The sequence below is a fragment of the Sapajus apella genome, unplaced genomic scaffold (genome assembly GCF_009761245.1).
Source record: "Sapajus apella isolate SASKATOON/1434 unplaced genomic scaffold, GSC_monkey_1.0 scaffold248, whole genome shotgun sequence".
Classification (NCBI taxonomy): Eukaryota; Metazoa; Chordata; class Mammalia; order Primates; family Cebidae; genus Sapajus; species Sapajus apella.
Genome location: NW_022437188.1, coordinates 156,378 through 176,748, shown reverse-complemented (window position 1 = coordinate 176,748; position 20,371 = coordinate 156,378). Strand labels below are relative to the sequence as shown.

The 20,371-nt window shown below is 44.5% G+C and overlaps 1 protein-coding gene and 1 long non-coding RNA gene across 2 annotated transcripts; one reads left to right on the top strand and one right to left on the bottom strand.

Annotated features, from left to right (window-relative positions):
- Positions 1-1,677: 1,677 nt before the first annotated feature.
- Positions 1,678-19,499, top strand: LOC116545129 (cytochrome c oxidase subunit 5A, mitochondrial). The gene is made up of 5 exons (XM_032271741.1): positions 1,678-1,933; positions 10,552-10,668; positions 12,945-13,066; positions 15,906-16,028; positions 19,330-19,499. Exons 1-4 carry the CDS (start codon positions 1,834-1,836, stop codon positions 16,017-16,019), a joined length of 453 nt encoding a protein of 150 aa, XP_032127632.1. The 5' UTR covers positions 1,678-1,833; the 3' UTR covers positions 16,020-16,028; positions 19,330-19,499.
- Positions 15,904-19,580, bottom strand: LOC116545130. Its single transcript, XR_004266200.1, has 3 exons — positions 19,328-19,580; positions 19,072-19,076; positions 15,904-16,021 (listed from the first exon to the last, which is right to left on the bottom strand). It is a non-coding gene; the product is annotated as an uncharacterized LOC116545130 (long non-coding RNA).
- Between the last annotated feature and the right edge of the window lie 791 nt (positions 19,581-20,371).

Below are 20,371 nucleotides of genomic sequence, written 5' to 3'. Positions count from 1 at the left end.
TAGATTGTTTTTTTTAGATTGAGTTTCATTCTTGTTGCCCTGGCTGGTGGGCAATGGCGTGATCTCCGCTCACCGCAACCTTCATCTCTCGGGTTCAAGCGATTCTTCTGCCTCAGCCTCCTGAGTAGCTGGCATTACGGTGCCCACCACAATGCCTGGCTAATTTTTTGTATTTTTAGTAGAGACAGGTTTTTACCATGTTGGCCAGGCTGGTCTCAAACTCCTGACCTCAGGTTATCCACCTGCTTCGCCCTCCCAAAGTGCTGGGATTACAGGCATGAGCCACCACACCCAGCCTACAGTAATATTTTTAGGCTTTATGGCTGGCTTTGGGATAAAGGGGCTCTACTTTCTACGACCCTCTCTTGGGGAGGAGGGATTCTAGTTTCTGTCGTATGCCTGGAGGGACAATAAGGGGCAAGAGACAAGAGGGCGGAAGGTCAGAGAGAAACTGCTTCGCAGCCTTTCACCTTGTTTTCCCAGCCCCAAAACTAGGTTGGTGCGAGCAGCTGAGGGCAGGTACTTTGAAAACATTTTAAAAATCCTTTTCTCAGCCAGATTCATATACAGTAAAGCCACACTGTTAGCGAGGAAAAAGAGAAGAGCAGATGCCAAGGTCCCTCAGAGTCAGCCTGAAGTGAGGAAGTGGCATCTGAATGGCCATCTTTTCTTTCCAGTGTGCCCAGGGAAAGAGAATGGAAGACAAAAAGACAGTCTCGTTATCTCTGGGCGGCATCCAGATACTTCAGGCCTGGGGGAAGTGCCCTGGACGGCCCAGGGGCTCAAAGTTAGGATGTAGCTACTGAGATTAGATGCAGCAGCCTTGGAACTTGATCCACCCTATTTCAGAGCCATGGGTCGTAGATTCAGGAGACTTCCTGTAGGAGATGGGGCAGAAACATCCAGGTGAGAGTCCTCGTAACTGGGGATGTGGCGAAAATATCCTTGACTGCCAGTGAGCAGCCCGATTTCTGAGCCTCTTTCCTAATCTGTGAAATGAAGTAGTTGAACTCATTTTTTATGCAAGCTGGTTTGTGATTTAAGAATAGTTACTAACAGAGTCCCTTATATATAGGCATTTTCCCCCCATTCGTTCTTTTATTTTATGCTACAACAGGAAAGAGGGGTAAGCAAAGTAGGGTTCTTTTGTTTTGTTTTTTGAGATGGAGTTTCTCTCTTGTTGCCCAGGCTGGAGTGCAATGGCGCGATATCGGCTCACCACACCTCCGCCTCCCGGGTTAAAGCTATTCTCCTGCCTCAGCCTCCTGAGCTGGGATTACAGGCGTGCACCACCACGCCCAGCTAATTTTGTATTTTTAGTACAGACGGGGTTTCTCCTTGTTGGTCAGGCTGGTTTCGAACTCCCGACCTCAGGTGATCTGCCCGCCTCGACCTCCCAAAGTGCCGGGATCAAAGGCGTGAGCCCCAGCGCCCGGCTGCAAAGTAGCTATTTTTATTACAGTCTGTTGTTATTGCTATCATTCCTATTTAGAGGTGATTAAGTGCCCTCCTGGGCCTGAATCGAACATAAGCACTGTCGGTTGCTCCTCCCTCGCCTCCATTCCTACTTCCAGGATGGCGGTTGCAGGTCACCTGACCAGAGACAAGGCGGGACGCGGGGCTAATGAACTTTGTCCTCAGCGCGCCGCCGTAACCCGCCCGCGGCCGCGCTGTGGCCCCTCCCGCCCAGGCGCCAGAGTCGCAGTGGGCGGGCCTACGTGCTCCGCCCGCCGTGCGCCTGTGCGTGAGTCCGGCCCCCGCCGCTCGCGAGCCACCCGCGAGCTCACACCGGTTTCTGTCTCCATCCTCTGCTCGCGGGTCGCCATCGCCGTCATGCTGGGCGCCGCTCTCCGCCGCTGCGCTGTGGCCGCAACCGCCCGGGCCGGCCCTCGAGGCCTCCTGCACTCCGCCCCGACCCCCGGCCCCGCCGCGGGTAAGGCCCCTGCTTGCGACTGCCCGCGCCCTCGTGTCCTTGCGGTGACCTGGGCCCCCGCCGCCACTCGAGGGCGGGCTCCCCCCGGCCTATCCCTTGCCCTACCCTGGTTACCGAACCCTGTGACCGCGGGCAGCCCTGGCCGCCGTCTCGAGTAGTGGAGGACCTGAGAGCGCGCCCCCCAGGCCTCCCTCCGCGCAACTTCCTGGCTCTGTCACTGTGGACAGGTCAGATGTGGACCTGCTGTGAGCGCCGAAGAGGGGACGCAGCGCTCCCCTACGGTTCCCGGGCCGTGACCCTGCCCCGGCGCCGACCCTACGGCCACCTGACCGGGAGTGGCCGCCGCCGGCCTGCAGCGCCTAGGCGAAGGTGACATTGAGCCTCCGGGCGCGCCGCTCGAGGTCCGAGGACACAATATGCTTCTCTATGGGACACACGATTATACTTCTTAATCAGGCGTTTCTCGGTTAGCGTTTAGTGTGTCACCTTCACCGCCTGTTCTGTCATTTTTAGGGACTGCTGTGCCACATTCTAATTCTTCCACGTTTAAATTAGATCGACGTGTGTAGTTGTTTCCTGATCTCCGGAAGATAGCCTGAGTTTTGATAGGGCTTGTGATAAAAATATCACTCTCTTGAAAATTGGATCCACAGAATCGGGAATACTGGGTTTTACAAGCATAGGAATGCTTCGTGTTTTTTTCCCCCTTTGGCATAGAAGCCTGATTGCTGGAGTATGAGACATGCTGCTGATTCTTGTCTACTTTCTTTCCCCTTATATGCGTTCTGGGAGAGTTTGAGTCCACCACCGTGGAATAAATACAGTAATTACACTTTGATCTTGGTCCGTGATGATAATATAAGCTACATTTTGAAATTTAGCTTCTATGCACGTGTATTATATTATATTTTATTGTTGAACTCGCATCACTGAAAACTATGCATGCATATTTAAACGTAAGAACTAGAAACTCATTTCAGGGTATGCTAAAGTTAAAAATTTAAAAACAAAAACTCAAAACTAGTAAGGTTGTTGCCTTGACTAAGTGTTTTAACGCTTCAGAACCTAAAGAATATGTTTTGCTTCATTCATTTTTTACTTTGTCTTGTATCATTTGTCATAAAATCATAAGACTGGAAGATACTTTATTTTTGTTTATTTTTAAATTAGAGACGGAGTATCCCTATGTTGCCTAGGCTGGGTTTGAACTCCTGGGCTCAAGTGATCCTCCTATCTCAGCCTCCCAAAATTCGGGATTATAGGCATGAGCCACTGCACCCAACCTAGATAGAGTGTACTTTAGAGATCATGGAGACCATTCTATTTTATAGAAAAGGAATCCGAAGTCCATCTTAGGAAATTGACTCCTTTTTTTTTTTTTTAGATGGAGTTTCATTCTTGTTGCCCAGGCTGGAGTGCAATGGCACGGTCTCAGCTCAAGCGATTCTCTTGCCTCAGCCTCCCAAGTATCTGGGATTACAGGCACCTGCCACCACACCTGGCAAATTTTTGTATTTTTAGTAGAGACAGGGTTTCACTATGTTGGCCAGGCTAGTCTCAAACTTTTCGAAGTCCTGACCTCAGGTGATCCACCTGCCTCAGCTTCCCAAAGGGCTGGGACTACAGGCATCAGCCACCATGCCTGGCGGAAACTGACAAAAATATGGAACCATTTTTGTTTCTTATCTATAGTTATGTTTGGGTCATCCTAATGTTTGTTCATGTTTTATGTTATACTAAATATACATTTTTGGCACGTGCACATATTTGTGGCCACCGGGAAGCTGAGGCAGGATAATCGCTTGGACCCTGGAAGCAGAGATTGGAGTGAGCCTAGATGGCGCCACTACACTCCAGCCTGGGCAGCAGAGTGAGACTCCATGTCAAAAAATTTTTATTTTTACTTTTTTCTTTTGTTCTCTTCTTTCTTTGCTTTCTTTCCTTCTTTTTTTTTTTTTTTTTTTTTGATGGAGTCTCGAACTGTTGCCTGGGCTGGAGTGCAATGGCATGATCTCGGCCCACTGCAACCTCCGCCTCTCAGGTTCAAGCGATTTTTTCTTCTACCTCAGCCTCCTGAGTAGCTGGGATTACAAGCGCGCCACCATGCCCTGCCGATTTTTGCATTTTTAGTTGAGACAGGGTTTCACCATGTTGGTCAGGCTGGTCTCAAACTCCTGACCTTGTGAAAGTGCTGGGATTACAGATGTGAACCACCGTGCCCAGCCCTCCCTCCTCCCTCCCTCTCTTCCTTCCTTCTTTCCTCTCTTTTCCTTTCCTTTCCTCTTTTCTGTTCTGTTCTGTTCTTTTATTTTCTTTTTGAGCTAGTCTTGCTGTGCTGCCTAAGCTGGAGTATGGTTGCACCATCAGAGCTCACTGCAGCCTTGACCTCTGGGACTCAACTGATCCCTGCCTCTGCCTCCCAAATAGCTAGGATCACAAGGATGCATCACCATTTTTTTTTTTTTTTTTTTTTGGTAGAAACAGTATCTCCCTATGTTGCCCAGGCTGATCTGGGAACTCCTGGGCTCAGGAGTACCTAGCTGCCTCCTGTCTCCCTCCTCCAGCTTCCCAAAGTGCTGGGATTACAGTGGTGAGGCACCATGCCCAGACAAATTTTTCTTTTTCTTCTGTTGTTGTTTATTTTTGTTTTTGTTTTTTTGAGATGGAGTCTCGCTCTGTCTCCAGGCTGGTGTGCAGTGGCACGGCATGATCTCGGCTCACTGCAATCTCCATTTCCTGGGTTCAGGCAATTCTCCTGCGTCAGCCTCCTGAAGAGCTGGGACTACAGGCGCGTGCCACCACACCCAGCTAATTTTTGTATTTTTAGTAGAGATGGAGTTTCACCATGTTGGCCAGGATGGTCTCCATCTCTTGACCTCATGATCTCGTGATCCAACCACCTCTGCCTCCCAAAGTGCTGGGATTACAGGCGTGAGCTGTTTTTTTTTTTTTTTGAGACAGGGTCTTTTGTTTTTTTTTTTGAGACAAGGTCTGTCACACAGGCTGCAGTACAGTGGCACAGCTCACTGCAGCCTCGACCTCCTGGGCTCAAGCCATCCTTCCACCTCAGCCTCCCAAAGTGCTGGGATTACAAGCAAGAGCCACTGCGCCTGGCCCCAATAACTCATTATTGTGCCCTCATTCCCGGAGTTACCACCACCAAAGTGTTTATTCTTTGGGCCTGTTAGGGCTGATTATTAAATGGAAAACTATCCTATTTAACAAAATTTAAACCCAAGGGATTAATGAGCCCTTTAGTTTTTCTATATGTGTTAGCCTTTTTGTTTTTAAAGAGTGCTTAACTGAATGCCAGAAAGCAGTGTTAGAAGTAGCTTTTTAGAATGAAGCCCTAAAAATGTCCTCATTTTTCATAGCTGCTGCTTTTTTCTTATTCTGGAACCTTCAGGTTACGTAAAAGCACTGAGTAATTGTTTTCCAAAATAGTTTGCCTTACAAGCTTCAATACTAGGTGGAGATCCTGTTCTTAAGTGGGGTGGGGTGTGTGGGGCAGAGAATGCTTGTATAGTATACCTAAAAAAATGTTAAGCATGTGGGGGACATGTCCATAGCTAATGGAATAGATCCTGCTCTACCTATTACTGGATTTAACAGAATAATTTAAATCATGTGGGGAGAGTCTGTTTTTGCCCTTCAGAAAGGGATATATGGAGGCTGGGTGTGGTGGCTCACACCTGTAATCCAAGCACTTTGGAGGCCAAGGTGGGCGATCACCTGAGGTCGGGAGTTCATGACCAGCCTGACCAACATGGTGAAACCCCGTCTTTAAAAAAAAAAAAGTGGGGGACATGTGGGTTTTAAAATTTTTATTTATTTTGATTTGTTTGATACACAGAGTATTGCTCCAACCTAGGCTGGAGTGCAGTGGTGCAATCATAGTGCACTGCATCATTGTTGCCCTGGGCTCAAGGGGTCCTCCCACCTCAGCCTCCTGAGTAGCTGGGAACACCACATCCCGCTGATTTTTTAAGTTTTTTTTTTTTTTTTTTGTAGAGATGGGGATCTGTCTTTGTTGCCCAAGCTGGTCTCTCAGTCCTAGCATCAAGCAATCCTGATTTGGCCTCCCAAAGTTGTAGGATTACAGGCGTGAGCCACCACACCTGGCCTGTTTTATAAAAGACAGTGTTCGCGCTCTCCCCTGGTCTCCTAAAAAAAAAAAAAAAAGGACTTTTTGGAATACAACTAGTTTGTAATTTGGCTTCCAGAAGACATGTGATCAACTCATTGAAGGTGGTGATCTCCTGGATTTGCTGTTGCTGGTCATCTTATTTGAAGTTAGGAAAAAGCCTAGCACTCATGTAGTCAAATCCATGCGTAGCAGGGAACAAAAGGATTTGCTTATCATGAAACACTGTTCTGGATAGGACAGGTAATTACCTCCGGGGAAGGAGTACATAGACCTTTCACTGGGTAAATACTTAGGAGTGGAATTACTGTGTTACATGGTAGGTTTGTGTTTAACTTGATGAGAAACTGCTTAAACAGTCTTCCAAAGTGATTGTATCATTTTGTACTTGCACTTGAAGTATTCAGTTAAGGCTAGCTTTAGTTTTTGAAAAAGATAACTTACAGAAAAAAAAAAAGAAAAAAATAATAAAGAAAAAGATAACTTACACATTTTTTTTTGAGACAGGATCTCACTGTTGCCCAGGCTAGAGCCACTGTGCCTGGCCCTAAGTTCTTGATAATTAAGTTCTTGATAATAGTGTGTTAGAAGGTTGTCTAATCTATGTTTTCGTGTGTGTGTGTGTGTGTGTGTGTGTGTGTGTATTTATATATATATATATATATATATATATATATATGTATGTATTTTTTTTTTTTTTTTTTTGAGACGGAGTCTTGCTCTGTTGCTCAGGCTGGAGTGCAGTGGTGTGATCTTGGCTCACTGCAACCTCCCTGGGTTCAAGCGATTCTCCTCCTTCAGCCTCCAAAGTAGCTGGGCTACAGGCCTGCGCCACCACACCCAGCTAATTTTTTGTACAGTATTTTAGTAGAGGTAGGGTTTCACCGTGTTGGCGAGGCTGGTCTTGAACTCCTGGCTTCAAGTGATCCGCCCACCTCAGCCTCCCAAAGTGCTGGAATTACAGGTGTCAGCCACCACACCTGGCCTTGTTTTCTGATATATTAAATTCGAATATTAGTCTTGTAAGACTTATTAAATATCCATGTAGTTTTGATTTTCACTTATCAAATATATTTAGGTGTAGAGATCCATTTTTTCTTGTTGAAGAAATTAAGGCCAGGCATGGTGGCTCATACCTGTAATCCCTTGGGAGGCCAAATTGGGCAGATCATGAGGTCAGGAGTTTGAGACCAGCCTGGCCAACATGGTGGAATCTTGTCTCTACTAAAGATACAAAAAATTAGCCGCATGTGGTGGCAGTCACCTATAATCCCAGCTACTCGGGAGACTGAGGCAGGAGAATCACTTGAACCCAGGAGGCAGAAGTTGCAGTCATCTGAGATCTCATACCATTGTACTCCAGCCTGAGCGACAGGGCGAGACTTACTCTGTCTCAAAAAAAAGAAATTAAAACATGGCCACATCTATACCATTTATGTACCTGTTCCACTTCATTCTGGGCTTGGATTATGTAGGTAATTTAGGTCTCTGGTTTTTTCCTACTCTTCCTCCTGCCAGTTACTGCATTAAAGATATATAGGATATTACTAACATTTAAATTTCAACAATGTTGAGAGGTTTCTAGATGAAGATGTAAAATATATACGTATGTATGTTAAGGCCTGGCGCTATGGCTCACGCCTATAATCGTAGTAATCTGGGAGGCTGAAGCCGTAGGATTGCTTGAGGCCAGGAGTTCAAGACCAGCCTGGACAACATACCAAAACCCCATCTCTAAGAGTAAATAAGTAAAAATATATTAAGGAGCCTTAAACAACTAGAAGTTATAGCAAGCTTATCTAATACAGATAGTAGGAAATGTGATTTGAGATATTTTTCATTTCTTTAAGTTATGATTTTTATAACTAGAAGATCAGCTAAGGCATTTTCAGATAAGAGTTAGTTTATAGCTACCATTTGTTTAGTACCAGTGTGCAGTGTTAACCTACCTGTTTTCACATTTAATCTTTATAATCTGCTAAGGAGGGTAGTGTCCCCTATTTTACAGATAAGGAAAATGAAACTTAATTTCCCAGAGTCAAACAGAGAGCAAAGAGCCTAGAGGTATCTGAGCGCTAGCCTGTGCTGCATCTAAGACCCAAAGATAAAATTTTCTGTCTCCCCCATCCCTCTACCTGTTCCAGAGGGTATTCAGAAGGAATCCAGATTTCCAAATTCAATTCAGTGTCCATTTGTCAAGAAGAAAGGAAAAATGGGGCCGGGAGCAGTGGCTCACGCCTGTAATCGCAACACTTTGGGAGGCTGGGTCAGGTGGATCACTTGAGGTCAGGAATTCGAGATCAACTTGGGCAACATGGTGAAACCCCATCCCTGCTGAAAATACAAAAATTAGCTGGTCGTGGTGGTGCACACCTGTAGTCTCGGCTACTCAGGAGGCTGAGGCAGGAGAATGGCTTGAACCCAGAAGGTGGAGGTTGCAGTGAGCTGAGATTGTGCCACTGCATTTCAGCCTGGGCGACAGAGTGAGACTTTATCTAAAGAAAAAACGGAAATGCTTTTCATACAGTACTGTAAAGGATGTATTGATTAGGAGGTTCTACTAGCCTTCAGAATGCTGAAGGCAAGAAATGGCATGAAAATAATTGTGTATCCTGTTTTATTAACAATGTTACATTTAAAATATCATTTTTTTTCTTTGAGATGGCATCTTGGTGTGTTGCCCAGGCTGGAGTACAGTGGTGTGATCTCAGCTCACCTCAACCTCTGCTTCTTGGGTTCAAGTGATTCTTCTGCCTCAGTCTCCCGAGTAGCTGGGATTACAGGTGCCTGCCGTCACGCCCAGCTAATTTTTGTATTTTTAGTAGAGACAGGGTTTCACCATGTTGGTCAGGCTGGTCACAAACTCCTGACCTCCACCAGTCTCAGCCTCCCAAAGTGCTGGGATTACAGGTGTGAGCCACCGCCCCCAGCCCAAAATGTCATTTCTTAGATACCTTATAAAACAATATTTTGCGTTGGGTGTAGATTACAGTGTACATTCTCTTAGGGGATATATTAGAATCTTCTGGAAAGGGAGTGTAGTTTGATAAAGCAATTTGTGTAATTTGTCAGGATTGTAATTTATTTTGGAATGTAACAACATGAGTTGTTTTTTTTTAATGCATCAATAAAGTATATAAGTTTAAGAGCTTGAACGGGACCAGGGCTGGTGACTCACACCTGTAATCTCTGCACTTTGGGAGGCAAGGGTGAGAGGAATGCTTGAGCCCAAAGAGTTTGAGGCTGCAGTGAGCTGTGATCGAGCTATTGCACTCCAGTTTGGGCAACAACAGTGAGACCCTGTCTCAAAAAGGAGAACTTGAACAGACGTTAGTTAGTATTATTATTAGTTTTTAGAGGTGGGGTGTCGCTGTGTTGCCCAGGCTGGAATGCAATGGCTATTATCTCAGGTGCTGTCATATTGTAGTACCCTACAACCTTGAACTCCTGGGCCCAGGCTCTGAGTAGCTGGGACTACAGGTGTGTGCCCAACTGGGACATGTTTGTTTAGGAATTAATACTCTGGTTAAGTGTAAAAAATCAAACAATATGGATGTATATAAAGTAGTTTTTAACCTTCTGCTGATAATCACTGTTAATTTAAAATAAACAAGAGGGGGTTGGTCAGTCGAGGTAGCTCATGCCTGTAATCCCAGCACTTTGGGAGGCCGAGGCAGGTGGATCTCAAGCTCAGGAGTTCGAGACCAGCCTGGCCAATATGATGAAACCCCGTCTCTACTAACAGCACAAAAATTAGCTGGGCGTGGTTGCAGGCGCCTGTAGTCCCAGCTACTCAGGAGGCTGAGACGGGAGAATCGCTTGAACCTGGGAGTCGAAGTTTGTAGTGAGCCGAGATCGTGCTCCAGTATAAGCGACAGTGTGAGACTTTGTCTCAATAAATAAATAAATACATACATACAAGAGGGAACCACTGTAAATAATTTCAAGCTAGTATTATACATTAGGGGGAAGGTATAAACATGCCTGTGTAATACTTTTCGTTCTACTTGATTTTATTTATTTTTTTTTTGAGACCGAGTCTCACTCTGTCCCTCAGGCTGGAGTGTAGTGGCACAGTCCCGGCTCACTGCAACCTACGCCTCCTGGGTTCAAGGGATTCTCCTGACTCAGCCTCCTGAGTAGCTGGGACTACAGGCATGTGCCACCACACCTGGCTAATTTTTTGTATTTTTAGTAGAGATGGGTTTCACCTCTTTGGCCAGGATGGTCTCAATCTCTTGACCTCGTGATCTGCCTGCCTCGGCCTCCCAAAGTGCTGGGATTACAGGCGTGAGCCACCGCACCCAGCCCAATTTTAAAGATTCTTTATTAATGTATAAGATGTATTTCATTTGACCTGTTGAATTTTTTTTTCTGCCGCAACATATATAGTTGATTCAAAATTTAATGCATTAAACAAGATATATCAAGTACTATTTGTGTACATTGAAGTTATGGTTCTTTCACATTGTAGCTATCCAGTCAGTTCGCTGCTATTCCCATGGGTCAAGTGAGACAGATGAGGAGTTTGATGCTCGCTGGGTAACATACTTCAACAAGCCAGATATAGATGCCTGGGAATTGCGTAAAGGTAATTGGAACATAGACATACTTGTCTATTTTGGTGTGTAAATGTGAACTGCTTCTGCCCCTTTGTTGAGAGCAACTGTTTTGAAAACATGTATTTTTTAAACTGGTTACCATCATGCAGCTTGCAGTTAGGAAAGTTTATAGCTATCTATAAAGCAGGATTTTTAAGGCAGGCACTATTGACATTTTGGGCCAGATAATTCTTTGTTGTAGGGGACTGTCCTTCATACTGTAGGATGTTTAGCATCACCTTTAGCTTCTACCTGCCAGAAGCCAGTACGCATACACCCCTACCATGTGACAACCAAAAATGTCTCTAGATGTTACACAGTATCTCCTGAGGGGTGAAATCACCCTTAATTATTGAAAACCACTGCTATAGCAATAAGACTAGATAAGCAAAAGGTAACAGTTTTATACATTTCAAAGAATTTACACAAAGCAGCCATTTGTTTTCCTTCCCCTTTGGGTGATGGTTTGGGTTTTTTGTTATTTTTGCATTGTTTTGACCTGAATAAGTAAGTTAGAACTTGTCTTTCCTAAATTTGCAGATGCACATTTAACATGAATATGTAGCATTAAGTGTAGGCTAATTTATGTCGGACCAAAAATTCAGTCTCTATGACTGCATCATATTCACTGGTGTCCTTTGTTTAAATATTTTAAAATAATAAAAGCAGGAAACCTAAGTGCTTTAAACTTCCCTGCAGAAATGTAATGATTCCCTTTTGCTACAAGCAGAAGAATTCTTAGTGAACAATCTGGACTAGAAGTAATAAAAAAGAACAGCAATTCTGTGTTCCCATTAAGAGAATCTTAAATTTTATGAGGTGTCATTTTGTGCAGATCTGAAAGTAATCATGCCCGATCATTTTCTGGTTGAATGTTTATGAGTCTATGTACTGTTTCTCTATAATATCTCCTTAATGTCCTCATTTTGGCTTCATTAACTCTCCTTACCCATTTCTCTGGTTTTTAGACTATTTTACAGTTGAATCTCTCTCTTTTTTTTTTTTTTTTTTTTTTAAAAAGCAAAACTTTTCTCTTGTTGCCCAGGCAGGAGTACAATGGCGTGATCTGGGCTTAATGCACCCTCCACCTTCCGGGTTCAAGTGATTCTCCTGCCTCAGCCTCCCGAGAAGCTGGGATTACAGGCATGCGCCACCACGCCTGGCTAGTTTTGTATTTTTAGTACAGTTGGGTTTTACCATATTGGCCAGCTGGTCTCAAACTCCTGACCTCAGATGATCTGCCTGCCTTGGCCTCCCAAAGTGCTGGGATTACAGGAGTGAGCCACCTCGTCAGGCCTTTACTCTGTTAAAGCATCCAAAGTACGTACATTGTACTAAGAGTTAAAGATAGGACGATCAGACACAGTGGCTGACACCTGTAATCCCAGTATTTTGGGAGGCCGAGACAGGTGGATCATGAGGTCAGGAGTTCGAGACCAGCCTGGCCAGAATGCCGAAACCCTGTCTCTACTAAAAATACAAAATTACCTGGGTATGGTGACACCTGCCTGTAATCCCAGCTACTCAGAAGGCTGAGGCAGGAACCCAGGTGGCAGGGCTTTCAGTGAGCTGAGGTGTTGCCACTGCACTCCAGCCTGGGCCACAGAGCAAGACTCCATCTCCAAAAAAAAAAAAAAAAGTTAGGAGTTGAAAATAACCCTCTCGTTTGAAAAGAAACCAGCTAATAATTATGAAAATAGTGTTTGCATTTAAGAAAACTCTTAGGGTTTTTTCTGGCCAGGAGTGGTGGCTCATGCCTATAATCCCATGGTGGGCAGATCACCTGAGGTTGGGAGTTTTAGAACAGCCTGACCAACATGGAGAAACTCCATCTCTACTAAAAATACAAAGTTAGCGGGGCGTCGTGGCGCACGCCTGTAATCCCAGCTACTCGGGAGGCTGAGGCAGGAGAATTGCTTGAACCCAGGAGCCAGAGGTTGTGGTGACCTGAGATCACGTCATTGCACTCCAGCCTGGGGAACAAGAGCAAAACTCTGACTCAAAGAAAGAAAAAAAATCTCAGGGTTTTTTTTCTTCAGCCTGCATGTTAATGCATAGTTCTTTCTTTCCACTAATTAACTTAGGGAGATCCACTGTGATCTTATTATTTAGAATTTGTTAAATGTAGATTCTTTCATTTTATAGATAGAGCATGGAGACACAGACAGATAAGATCATACATCAGTGACTCAGTAAAAATATAAGTAAGTCATAGTTTAAGTAAGGCTATTCCAGGTTGACATGGCCCTTCTTCTTAATTTTGCAGGGATAAACACACTTGTTACCTATGATCTGGTTCCAGAGCCCAAAATCATTGATGCTGCTTTGCGGGCATGCAGACGGTTAAATGATTTTGCTAGTACAGTTCGCATCCTAGAGGCTGTTAAGGTCAGTGAAATAGTAGTGCTAACATTGTTCTGTAAATGAGTGGGCTGTTGCTCAGGTATCAGCATATTCTGTATTTCTGAATTTGTTAAAATGCCTAAAATGATTCCTTATATAACTAGAAGGAATGTACATTGCAGTTAAAATCTGTGTAGAGGCTGCTTTGGCAGCGTTTATTCAAGGCCTTACAAATTATACATGATACACTTTTGTTCAGCAATTCCATTTAAGAATTTATCTTTTTTTTTCTTTTCTTTCTCTTTCTCTCTCTCTTTTTTTCTAAGAATTTATCTTGGCCAGGTGTGGTGGCTCACGCCTGTAATACTAGCACTTTGCGGGGCTGAGGCGCATGGATCACCTCAGGTCAGGAGTTCGAGACAAGCCTGGCCAACATGGCAAAACCCTGTCTTTACTAAAAATATAAAAATTATTATAGGCATGCACCACCACACCCGGGTGTATAATCCCAACTACTTGGGAGGCTGAGGCAGGAGAATCACTTGAACCCAGGAGGTAGAGGTTGCAGTGAGCTGTGATCTCGCCATTGCACTCCAGCCTGGGCAACAAGAGAGAAACTTGTTCTCAAAAAAAAAAAAAAAAAAAGAATTTATCTTAAGGAAATAATTAAGGGTACACAAAGATTTAACTACAAAGTATATTCATCTTTTTGCTATTTGTCATACGAAATGTTAGGAATTCTTAAGAGGGAACTTCCTAGAACTGGTTATACTACACAACTTTTGATACTGTAGAAATGTGTTTGACATTAACATATTTGCATCATATTAACTGGAGAAAGTTACAAACAACAGTTTTTGTGGTATGACTCCATTTTATTTTTTAAAAAATATCCATTGGGCCAGGTGTGTTGGCTTATGCCTGTAATCCCAGCACTTTGGGAGGCCGAGGCAGGCGGATCACCTGAGGTTGGGAGTTCAAGACCAGCCTGACCAACATGGAGAAACCTTGTCCCTACTGAAAATACAAAATTAGCCAGCTGTGGTGGCACATGCCTGTAATCCCAGCTACTCGGGAGGCTGAGGCAGGAGAATTGCTTGAACCCAGGAGGCGGAAGTTGTGGTGAGCCAAGATCATGCCATTACATTCCAGCCTTGCCAACAAGAGAGAAACTCCGTTTCAAAAAAAAAAAAAAAAAGGTAAAGGAAAATATACATTATATGAAAACATAGGAGGATATATACTAATTTTACACCCTCTCATTTGGTTATCATTTCTGACTTTATTTATTTGCCATGGAATCTCTCTGTCACTCAGGCTGGAGTGCAACTGTGAGATCTTGGCTCACTGCAACCTCCACCTCCTGGCTTCAAGTGATTCTGCTGCCTCAGCATCTTGAGTAGCTGGGATTACAGATACCCACCACCGTGCCCAGCTAATTTTTTTGTTCTTTGAGACAGTCTTGCTCCGTTGCCTAGGCTGGAGTGCAATGGTGCAATCTTGGCTCACTGCAACCTCCACCCCCCAGGTTCAAGCGATTCTCCTCCTTCAGCCTCTGAAGTAGCTGAGATTATAGGCGCCTGCCACTATGCTGGCTAATTTTTGTATTTTTGGTAGAAACGGTTTCACCATCTTGGCCATGCTGGTCTCGAACTCCTGACCTCATGAGTCACCGGCCCTGACCTAATTTTTGTATTTTTCAATAGAGATGGGGTTTCACCAGGTTGGCCTTTTTGGTCTTGAACTCCTGACCTCAGGTGCTCCACCTCCCAAAGTGCTGGAATTATAGTCATGAGCCACAGTGCCTGGTCGAGGTTTTTTTTTGGTAATGAATAAATACTTTGCATTTTAAACAAGAATCTTAATTTTTAAAAATACAATTAAGGAGACCTAGAGTTTTTTGAAGGCAGAAGAGGAGCAGCGTGTCACTCTTAGTTGATTTGACTTCTTATTCGTTCTTGAGGAACCTTGTGACAGTACTGGTATATCTATCTATTACGGTAGAAACTCTTCATCCCTGAACATATGTATTCTCAAAGTACAGCTCCCCATGAAAAGATACTATGGTCTGTAAGAAAGAAACTCAAGGTCTGTTAAGGGGGAAAGTGTAATGTTACTTTATCTATAATGGGTAAGATGATTAAGGGTTCTGTAGGCTATCAATCCATTCAGCACTGGTGGTTAATTCAGTTAGGGTCTCAAATTGGAGGCAAATGAAAATACTTTTTCTGTGTTAACTCAATTATTCATGTTGCCTGCTGGGCATGTCTAATTGCCTTCACAAAATTCTGTCATCACTACCTTCTTTTCCTGTAACTCTAGACTTTTAAGATTTTTTTTCTGGATTTAGTCCAGTTGCAGTTATTCTCAAGGATCTCAAAAACCTACCTTTAACAGTACATATATAAGTTGCTCTCTTTATTGAACAAATGTGTTAACTTAAAAGTAGATGACCGGTTTTTTTGTGTTGGAGACGGAGTCTTGCTCTGTCACCCAGGCTGGAGTGCAGTGGCGCGATCTCAGCTCACTGCAGCCTCTGCCTCCTGGGTTCAAGCCGATTTTCCTGCCTCAGCCTCCCGAGTAGCTGGGATTACAGGTGCATGCCACCATACTCGGCTGATTTTTGTATTTTTGGTAGAGACAAGGTTTCACTGTGTTGGCCAGGCTGGTCTTGAACTCCTGACCTCGAGTGACCTGCCTTTCTTTGCCTCCCAAAGTGCTGAGATTACAGGCCTGATCCACCACGCCCAGCCGATGACCTGTATTATTAATTCTGTGCTACTAGCCTCTGCTTATGTAATTAAAAGCATTTTTAAGTTCATTTCATGAATTAGTAGACATGGCTTTTGAGAGAGTTAAATGTGAATATTCTCTTTGCCATCAGGACAAAGCAGGACCTCATAAGGAAATCTACCCATATGTCATCCAGGAACTTAGACCAACTTTAAATGAACTGGGAATCTCCACTCCAGAGGAACTGGGCCTTGACAAAGTGTAAACCTGATGGGTAAGCAACAAGTCACTGAAGAAGATAGGAAAACAATCCAGAGAGGTGTGGGTGGATGACCTTTCAGTGTGCCCAGAGTAAGACCTTTCAGTGTTCTTGTTAGACGTAATGGCCATGAGCATGAAGAGATTTTGAGAATACCAGTAATGGTAAATTTAAAGAACTGAAATTATTTCCGGCCATCATTATTATTATTATTATTATTATTATTATTATTATTATTTTGAGATGGAATCTTGCTCTGTTGCCCAGGCTGGAGTGCAATGGCAACGTCTCCTGGGTTCAAGCAATTCTCCTGCTCAGCCTCCCGAGTGAGTAGCTGGGACTATAGGTGCGTGCCACCACACCCAGCTTTTTGTATTTTCAGTAGAGACAGGGTCTCGTCATGTTAGCCAGGCTGGTCTCAAAACCCTGACCTCCTGATCCGCCCACCTCGGCCTCCCAAAATGCCAGGATTACAGGCGTGAACCACGCCCAGCATCTTTTTTTTTTTTTTTTTTTTTTTTTTTTTTTTTTTGAGATGAAGTTTTGCTCTTGCTGCCCAGGCTGGAGTGCAATGGCTCCATCTTGGCTCACTGCAACCTCCACCTCCCGGGTTCAAGCAGTTGTCCTGCCTCAGCCTCCTAAGTAGCTGGGATTACAGGCATATGCCACCACACCTGGGTGATTTTGTATTTTTAGTAGAGACAGTGTTTCTCCATGTTGGTCAGGTGGGTCTCACTCCTTGACCTCCCAAAGTGCTGGGATTACAAGCCACCTCGCCCGGCCCTGGCACCATTTTCTTACTGGTATTAAGGCAAATAAAAGCCTCCTTAATTAAAAAAAATATATTTTAGGCATAAACAGTAGCATCGATGATGATATACTGAGCCTGTATATGCATATCCAGATTTTCAGGTACTTTTATTTTTGCCACCTGTGCTTTGGTGTTTTAAAAATATTTCTATTTGGGCCAGGCACAGTGGGTCACACCTGTAATCCCAGCACTTTGGGAGCTGAGGTGGTAAATCAGTTGAGGTCAGGAGTTTGAGATCAGCTTGGTCAACATAGTGAAACCCTATCTCTACTAAAAATGCAAAAGTTAGCCAGGCCTGTGGTCCCCACTACTCAGGAGGCTGAGGCAGGAGAATCGCTTGAACCTGAGAAGCGGAGGTTGCAGTGACCTAAGATCACACCACTGCACTGTAGCCTATGTGACAGAGCGAGACTCCATCTCAAAAAAAAAAAAAAAAAAAAAAATATCAGATTTCTTATAAGAACAGGGGAGCCTGATTAGGTTTTTTTTTGTTGTTGTTTTGTTTTGAGACGGAGTCTTGCACTGTTGCCTGGGCTGGAGCGCAGTGGTGATCTCGGCTCACCATAACCTCCGCCTCCTGGGTTCAAGTGATTCTCCTGCCTCAGGCTCCTGAGTGGCTGGGATTACAGGCACATGCCATGACGCTCAGCTAATTTTTTTTGTATTTTTAGTAGAGATGGGGTTTCACTGTGTTGGCCAGGCTGGTCTCGAACTCCTGACCTTGTGATCCGCCCACCTCAGCCTCCCAAAGTGCTGGGATTATAGGCGTGAGCCACCATGCCTGGCCCTGATTAGGATATTGTTAGTAAATACCTATTGAAACACTTTTTTAAAAGAAGACTCAGAACTTGGCCAGGAACAGTGGCTCATGCCTATAAGCCCAGAACTTTGGGAGGCCCAGGTGGATGGATCACGAGGTTAGGAGTTCGGGACCAGTCTGGCCAACATATTCATATTTTGTTGTTGTTGTTGTTTTCTTCCTCTGTCGCCCAGGCTGGAGTCCAGTGGCACAATCTCTGCTCACTGCAACCTCTGCCTCCCAAGTTCAAACAATTCTCCTGCCTCAGCTTCCCAAGTAGCTGGGATTACAGGCGCCTCATTTTTGTATTTTTAGTAGAAACAAGGTTTCACCGTGTTGACCAGGCTGGTCACTAACTCCTGACCTCAAGTGATCCGCCTGCCTTGGCCTTTCAAAGTGCTGGGATTACAGGCGTGAGCCACCGCGTCTGGCCATGTGTTTTAGTTTTCATTTTATCAAGTATTATTCCAAGGTGTTCAGAAGATTTTTGTTACGTAGGATATATTCTAGCTAACCTTTTTTTTTTTTTTTTATTTTTTTTTTTTTTTAAGAGACAGCCTTGCTCTGTTGCCCAAGCTGGAGTGCAATGAAGCAATCTCGGCTCACTGCAACCTCCATCTCCCAGGTTCAGGTGATTCTGGTGCCTCAACCTCCCGAGTAACTGGGACCGCAGGCGTGCGCCACCACACGTGGCTAGTTTTTTGTAGTTTAGTGAAGACAGAGTTTCACCGTGTTGCCCAGTGGTCTCGAACTCCTGACCTCAGGCAATCCCCTGGCCTCAGCCTCCCAAAGTGCTAGGATTGTAGGCATGAGCCACTGTGCTGGGCCCAAAACAAGTATTTTTAAGAAATGGCAACTACTGAACACTTTTCTGATCGGGAAGGAAGTACCAGTGGTATAAACAACAAGCCACAAAGCTGGTCCCCTGTGGGTTGACAGTAGGCAGGATTAAGTAAGAGCAGTAAAGTGTACAGAGAGACAGTGATTTTCCTGTTTGTAGCTCTAACCGTTTTTTTGTTTCTTTGTTTTTTGTGAGACGGAGTCTCACTCTGTCACCAGGATTGAGTGCAGTGGTGTGATCTCAGCTCACTGCAACCTCCACCTCCCAGGTTTAAGCGATTCTCCTGCCTCATCCTCCTACCTCCTGAGTAGCTGGTATTAGAGACATGCAGTGCTACACCCAGCTAATTTTTTGTATTTTCAGTAGAGACGGGATTTCACCTTATTGGCCAGGATGGTCTCAATCTCCTGACCTCATGATCCGCCCACCTCAGCCTTCCAAAGTGCAGGGATTACAGGCATGAGCCACTGCACCCAGCCGGTTATTGTTAAAAGATTCTGGCTGGGCGCAGTGGTTCACACCTGTATTCCCAGCACTTTGGGAAGCTGAGGTGGGCAGATCATTTGAGGTCAGGAGTTCAACACCAGCCTGGCCAACATGGCAAAACCCCATCTCTACTAAAAATACAAAAAGTTAGCTGGGCGTAGTGCTGCATGTCTGTAATCCCAGCTACTCAGGAGGCTCAGGCAGCAGAATCGCGTGAACCTGGGAGGTGGAAGTTGCAGTGAGCGGAGATGGCGCCACTGTATTCCAGCTGGGGTAACAGAGTAAGACTCCATCTTAAAAAAAAAAAAAAGAAAGAAAGAAAAACAAGATTTCTACCTTTTATTCCTTCCCAGCTAATTCTTTGTGTTTTCTTTTACAGATGGGCTTCCCAAGGATTTATTGATATTGCTACTTGAGTGTAAACAGTCACCTGGAAATACTGATGATAACATATTACCTTATTTGAACAAGTATTCCTTTATTGAGTACGAAGCCATGTAATGGTAACCTGTACTTTAATAAAAGGGAAATGAGTTTGAACTTAAATTAGGTATTTGTTTCATGTTTTGCCTTAAGAAGCAGAAAATTAAGTGCTTTATTGCTTTCATGGTTTCGTTGCCCTCTTCTATGCTGAGAGAACTGCGTCAATTCTCTGGAAACCATCTGACATGAAAATTAGCTTCATTAATATGTTTGAGTGCCCTAGCTGGTAAATTAGCTGAAGGCTAGAAGTCATTTATATAGAATTTTCTTTATGACACCCTAGGCTTAGGGGACTGGTTGTCTGTGGGGATAGATCAAATTTGTACCTTTCCAAAACACGTGAAATGATGTTTAAAAGTGGTCGCTGAGATAGTCTTGAGGATGTGCTATGCAGTAGGCAAGCCCTCTTAGGGTCTTCCTCTCTTAGTGCTCCTTTCCTTCCGTACCTGTTCTTCCTTGCAGTGGTATATTAGCCTTGGACATTAAAATATTTGCTTTGTAAATTTGGAGGCATTCTGGTTAAACAGCTGAGTAGAACAAATCCTGCTTGTGTTAGAAGCACCGTAATACTAGAGCCAGCTGCTGGATAAAGAGGTCCTTGGCCGGGCGTGGTGACTCATGCTTGTAATCCCAGCACTATGGGAGGCTGGGGCTTGGTACTCAATAAAGGGTGAATCCCAAGTTCAGGAGTTCAAGATGAGCCTGGCTAAGATGATGAAATCCCATCTTTACTAAAAATACAAAAAAGTTAGCCACGCGTGGTGGTGGGCCCCTGTAGTCCCAGCTACCTGGGAGGTTGAGGCAGAGAATTACTTGAACCCAGGAGGTGGAGACTGCAGTGAGCCGAGATTGCATCACTGCACACCAGCCTGGGCAACAGAGCAAGAGAGCAAGACTCTGTCTTAAGAAAAAAAAACAGTGGCTGGGCTCGGTGGCTC

Excerpts from the sequence above, each read along its gene's own strand:
- LOC116545129 (XM_032271741.1), top strand. The coding sequence starts at position 1,834 with ATGCTGGGCGCCGCTCTCCGCCGCTGCGCTGTGGCCGCAACCGCCCGG. Across the intron at positions 10,669-12,944 it reads TGCCTGGGAATTGCGTAAAG|GGATAAACACACTTGTTACC; the intron begins GTAATTGGAACA and ends TTAATTTTGCAG. Across the intron at positions 13,067-15,905 it reads GCATCCTAGAGGCTGTTAAG|GACAAAGCAGGACCTCATAA; the intron begins GTCAGTGAAATA and ends CTTTGCCATCAG.